Here is a 6,000-nt window from a genome sequence, read left to right on the forward strand (position 1 = left end):
AAAAATAACTTTAATAAAAAAAAAATCAAAAGAACGAGGACCAAATCAGATAAAGTAATACACCAAAAACTTGGATTGAAGGATAAAATTGAAAACCAATAATTTTTTTTATAAAAGATGTAGGGACAAAAAAGAAATAAAAAGAATAAGGAATAAATTAAAAAAAAAAAAAAAAGAAGAATTGGAGGACTAAATTGAAAATAATAAAAATTTTATAAAAAGACCAAAAATCAAAATTAAAAATAAAAAGAATAATAATTGAAATTAAAATATTAAAAATAAAGAGGGTTAATCTATAATTTTCTAGGGAGGAGAGATAAAAGAAGGAAAAAAAATAAAAGTTGTCTGATGACAAACTGTCTTACTATCATTGACTTGCGTTGCAATACGAGAACACAATGACACTTCCAACAATATGGCTAATAAGCATGTTTTGTTACTTGGAGACATCGAACGTACCATCTAAAGAGTGTGTGTGTCTCCCACGCACTGACACGTATACAACACATGTCAATAATTTTTTAAATTTAAATATTAGTTAATTAAGTGAAAAAGACCAAATTGTCCTTCATGTGTTTTAGAATGAACAAAAAACAAATATGAAATGACAACAAAACTACCACTTGATGCATATCTTATTTTTTTATTGAATCTAGGAGTAAAAAAGCTTGTTTATTGTAATTTTAAAAGAAAAAAAAAAGATAAAAATAGTCTAAGTTACAACTTTAATTTTTTATATTGAAGAGTAATTTTGTGATTTTATTATTTTAAAATTTTGAAATATATATATCCCTAACAATCTTTTAATTATAAATAAACCATAACAAAAGATCAAATTACCCTAGGTAAGATATTTTTTCTTTGCAGGGAAAAAAAATAATTTCATTGCGGCAATGAATATTTTTTGTGTTTGGATGTACAATATTTTTGCTGCATTTTTTAGAAGTTTTGTAATTAGTACAAGAAGGAGAGGAGAAGAGAAGACAGCGAAGATGAGAGAAGAGAAGAGAAGCAGTCACAAAACCTTATTTATAATTTAATTATTATATTTTATCTTTAAATTATATAATAGGAGCAAGAAATTACACACTTGATGTTTCACCACACCCAGCATTTGTATGTACCCTTTAATAAAGCAATGTCATAGAGTTTCAAGAACCTCACTTTCTTATTACTCCTACCTCATAGACCACTGTTTCTCATTGAAGTCTTTGAGTTTTGCAAGAATTACTCATGCCCAGTTGATAAAAGTTGGGTTGAATAGACATACTTTTCTAGGTAATCGGTGCCTTGATTTGTACTCTCAGTTTGGCAATGTTAATGATGCTTTGAAAGTGCTTGATGATATAAGTAGCAAGAATATTGTATCCTGGAATATTTGCTTGAAGGGGTTGTTGAAGTTTGATCATTTGAGTTTGGCATGTTCCGTGTTCGATGATATGCCTGAACGAGATGTTGTTAGTTGGAATTCTATGATTTCAGGCTATGCTTCACGTGGGTATTTTGATTGTGCATTGGAAACTTTTTCGGAAATGCAAAAGTTGGGTGTGAGACCAAGTGAGTTCACGTACTCAATTCTAATGTCTGTGGTGTTTGGGGTTCGACATGGAAAGGAAATTCATGCTAGCATTGTTCGGAGTGGTTTGGGTGCATTGAATGTGGTGCTCGGAAATTCTTTAATTGACATGTATGGGAAGTTTAGTTCTTTAGATTATGCTCTTGGTGTGTTTTTGACAATGGAAGAGTTAGATGTTATCTCTTGGAATTCGTTGATTTCGGTATGTTGTAAATCAGGATATCCAGAGCTGGCATTGGATAAGTTTTGTATAATGAGATCCTTAGGGTATGCACCTGATGAGTTTTCAGTTTCTGTAGTGATCACTTCCTGTTTGAATTTGCGAAATTTGGAGAAGGGTAAGCAGATTTTTGCTCTGTGTGTCAAAGTGGGATTTCTTTGTAATACCATTATATCAAGTGCCACAATTGACCTGTTTTCCAAATGCAACAGATTGAAGGATTCAGTTCGGCTTTTTGAAGAGCAAGATCAATGGGATTCTGCAGTTTGCAATTCCATGATTTCAAGCTATGCACGGTGTGGGTTTCGGGAGGATGGTCTCCGACTTTTTGTGCTAACCTTGAAGAAGGATATTAGGCCTACTGAGTTCACACTAAGCAGTGTTCTACACTCCACTTCCATTCTTAAGTTGGAGCAAGGAACTCAGTTCCATTCCTTGGCTGTGAAATCAGGTTTGGAGTTGGATGCTATTGTTGCCAGCTCGCTGGTGGAGATGTACAGCAAATTTGGTTTCATTGACTGTTCTATAAAAATCTTTAATGAGATGATTGTGAGAGATTTGATAGCCTGGAATACCATGATTATGGGTTTGACTCACAATGGTAGGGCGTTCGAGGCCCTGCAAACCTTCAAGGAACTACTTAGGAGAGGTCTGCCACCAGATCGAATAACACTAGCTGGAGTTCTGTTAGCCTGCAGCTTTGGGGGTTTTATCAGTGAAGGAATGACCATATTTTCATCCATGGAGGAAAGGTACGGGGTTAAACCTAGCAATGAGCATTATGCTTGCTTTGTGGACTTGTTGTGTCAAGCTGGTAGGCTTGATGAAGCATTATATGTTGCAGAATCAATGCCTTATGAGCCTGTTTCTTTAATCTGGGAATCAATACTTCATGCCTGTTTGATTCATGGAGACCTAAAACTCTCTGAAAGAGTAGCCGAGAGGTTGATGGAACTGGAACCGCAGTCATCTCTACCTTATTTGGTACTGGCTCGGATATTTGAAATAAGGGGTCAATGGGAAGGTGTGGTTCGAGTTAAGAAAGCCATGAAAAGGGGAAAGGTGGAGAAGGTGATTGGATGCAGTTGGATTGGAGTAAAAAACCAAGTATGTACTTTTACGGCAGACCAATTACAGCATCATAGAGGCAAAGAGATTTACTTGGTACTGAGATTACTGAATTGGGAGATGGAAGCTAAATGTTATTTGCAGTACCATGATAAGATGAGATGAGGAGCTCTCTTCCACGGAGACACCACGTTAGAATTCTGAGATTCTCAAGTACGGTTATACTTGTGGATGTCTCTGTCTTAAACCCATATATGCTCACCTGACACCGATTCGTCAAGATTCTGGTATGGTTAACTTCGTACTAAAAGTGTACTTATCAAGTGCTCTTTTTCTTTGAAGAAAGTAAAACAACTACATGGAAAAAATGCGTTCCCTGAAGGGCTATTGAACTCCTGGTCTCAAATGTAGCTTACCTGATGTAATGGGATCAACTAACCATGTATCTTCTCAACTGGTTACACTATTTCGTCAACACACAGATACTGCCATTTATTTCCATGAATTAGCTTGTTCTGAGCGACCAAAACTTTAACGAATGAAGTTAAAATAACAGCTTTTCATCATTTTTTCTACATCAATCAAATTTCTTCCAATTTATGTTTTTTGTTTTTCTAAATATTAGATTAAACAATTATAGGGGTTTTGGTGAAAACTTCACTATCTTCCTTTACTTTTCAATGGGCGTGACATGAGAGATTTGACACTCTGATTTTTATCACTTTCACAAGGCATTGCCAGGCATTTAGGTAGGTTGTTTACATTTTAGTTATCAAGTTATCTTTTGTTTTACCCTTTAACTTTGTTTTCACTTATTTGTTTGGAATATGCAAATTGTTGTATTTTGTTCTCTTTCAATTGCTTTGGATACTCTGTTCGAGTTTTTTTATTGTAGTTTTTTTTTACTACTTTTTAATAAGGTATTTTCCTTCTCGCTACATTTGAACTTCAATTTGGCTTTATTTTTTCGCTTTGATTGTGTGTTTTGTAATGCCCTTTTGGTGTTCGAATATGAAAAGGAAAAATAAGTCTTTATGGTGTCATGATGTTTTAACTTATTTTTTCTGATTAAATTTAAGGGCTTCCCTCATTCTAAATGATTGATCTTTTCTCATTGTTGTGATATTTTTTTATTATTAATAATATGGGTGTTCGGGTCAGCTTGCATATACCTCGACTAATTCCACAAATCTTGAAGTTAATGATCATGTAAGCTTTTAGTGGCCTTGAAATTTGTGAGACTCAAACGGGCGACTTTTAGGGAGCAAACTTGATGCCTAACCAGTTATGTTACTCCTTGCAGGATTATTTTGAAACGTCTTTTGTAAGAGCAGGTGGTGTGTGTGGTTATTTTTTATAAACTCAATTTGCTTTAGCTTTTCTATAGTCTTATGCATCCGTAACAAGGTGTATTCTCTAGGTTTAATTTCATAGTTTTTTATTTTTATTTTTATCATTGTTGTATCAACTATGATACTAGGAAACTCTGAACTTTTTAATATTTTTAAGTTCTCCTTATTTTTTATTTGAACTCATTATTAGGGAGGTTCTGGACTTTTAATTTCAACATTTCCTTGGCTTTATTGTTTTACCTTTTGATGCTTAGAAATCCTCATCTTCTAAATTTAAAAGTTCTCTACTCCCACAACATTCTACTTATATTAAAATGTATATAATTATTATATTTATCTAAATAACTAATTGGATTTCTTAAAATATTCCATAATTCATATTTGACCATGAGTTATTGATATTAGCGGAGTACTTGGTTTTTTGTTTTGTTCTTTCCAAGTGGTTTTGGGAGTAGAAAATATAACAGTATGATGGTCTCAAATGTACAACTATAAGTTATGTCATAACCTAGTTTTGAATAATGTTCTAAAATTATTTATATATATTTTTTTTATTATTCAACAAAATGAGATGAAGAAAGAAAGAAAATTGAGGTTGAGATCTAAACATGACCAAAACTAGAAGATTTGATCAAGTTTAAGAACTTATTTAAATTTCTAACTAATTTAATTGACTTATTTAAGAATTTAATTGAAGCAAAAATTAAGTTTGAAAGTCAATTAGGCAAAAAAAATGAAAGAATGAATTAAGTTGCAAGCTATCTGCATCGTGAGCAGTAGTTCCTCCGCTGTCCAAAGTCACCGTGAGCAGCAGCAAACTTCAGTAGATCCTCTGCTGTCCAAGGTCAGCAACATGAGTAGTAGTAGACCTGCAGTTCCTCCGCTGTCCAAGGCCACCGTGAGTAGCAAAAAACTAGCAGCAGAGGATTTGCTTCATCAGCAATTACCAACAGCTGATTCCACCGTGAGCAGAAGTAGAAGATTTTCTTCATCCACAGAGCTTCAATACCAACAAAGCTTCAACCAGTCAACCGGTAGCAACTTCTTCAGCCCACAGTAGCAGTCTTGTGTCAACCGAAAGCAACAGTAGAAGTTTCCCTTTCCAGCATCTTTAGCTATCCTTTGCACCAGCACATAGCTTCTCTGCGTTGATGGACTTCCAGCAGCAGAGCAACATCAACGCTGAACAAAGCCTGCGTTCATCGTGGGCTTAGGTTTGCTTTAGGTGGATTTGATTTTTAGTCCACGTGATTAGGCTAAGCTTTTTAAGGCCTAAGACTGTATTTGACAAAGTTAAAATCTATCTAAGAAAAATGCATTTGTTTGAGTTTTTAAGATTTGTTTGGTAAAAGTGCTTTTAGAAAAATTTCAAGGTTTGTATTTTTTTTTAGTGTTTGCCAAATACAATTCTTATTTTTTAATTAATTAATTTTTATGCTCTTAAATGACTTATTTGCAATTTTTTTGTTTCTTATATTTTACCATCTTATATTTAATATTTAAAATTATGACCTGCGTGAGGTATTTTTAGTATTAAATAAATTAGTTTCCTTTCATAAAAACAATAAAAATATTTCTTTAATATATATATATATATATATATATATATATTAATTTGCATATAGCAAAGTATCTCAAAAATAAATAATATTTCCATAATTTAGAATACTAAAAAATCACAAAAAAATAGTTTTTATTTTATTTTGCGTGTATACTAGATTTAATAACAAGTTTATTAAAATCATGAGAACTTTACCTATATTCTAAAAACATCAAAAAATCTC

At 33.0% G+C, this 6,000-nt stretch overlaps 1 protein-coding gene across 1 annotated transcript; it reads left to right on the forward strand.

Annotated features, from left to right (window-relative positions):
- The first annotated feature begins 827 nt into the window (after positions 1-827).
- On the forward strand, positions 828-5,637 carry LOC118029197 (pentatricopeptide repeat-containing protein At1g43980, mitochondrial). Its single transcript, XM_073409250.1, has 2 exons — positions 828-3,151; positions 4,168-5,637. Exon 1 carries the CDS (start codon positions 1,119-1,121, stop codon positions 3,027-3,029), a length of 1,911 nt encoding a protein of 636 aa, XP_073265351.1. The 5' UTR covers positions 828-1,118; the 3' UTR covers positions 3,030-3,151; positions 4,168-5,637.
- Positions 5,638-6,000: the final 363 nt, after the last annotated feature.

The sequence above is a fragment of the Populus alba genome, chromosome 5, assembly GCF_005239225.2.
Source record: "Populus alba chromosome 5, ASM523922v2, whole genome shotgun sequence".
Lineage (NCBI taxonomy): Eukaryota > Viridiplantae > Streptophyta > Magnoliopsida > Malpighiales > Salicaceae > Populus > Populus alba.

What these genes read in the sequence shown, in the direction of transcription:
- LOC118029197 (XM_073409250.1), top strand. Translation starts at nt 1,119, where the DNA reads ATGTACCCTTTAATAAAGCAATGTCATAGAGTTTCAAGAACCTCACTT.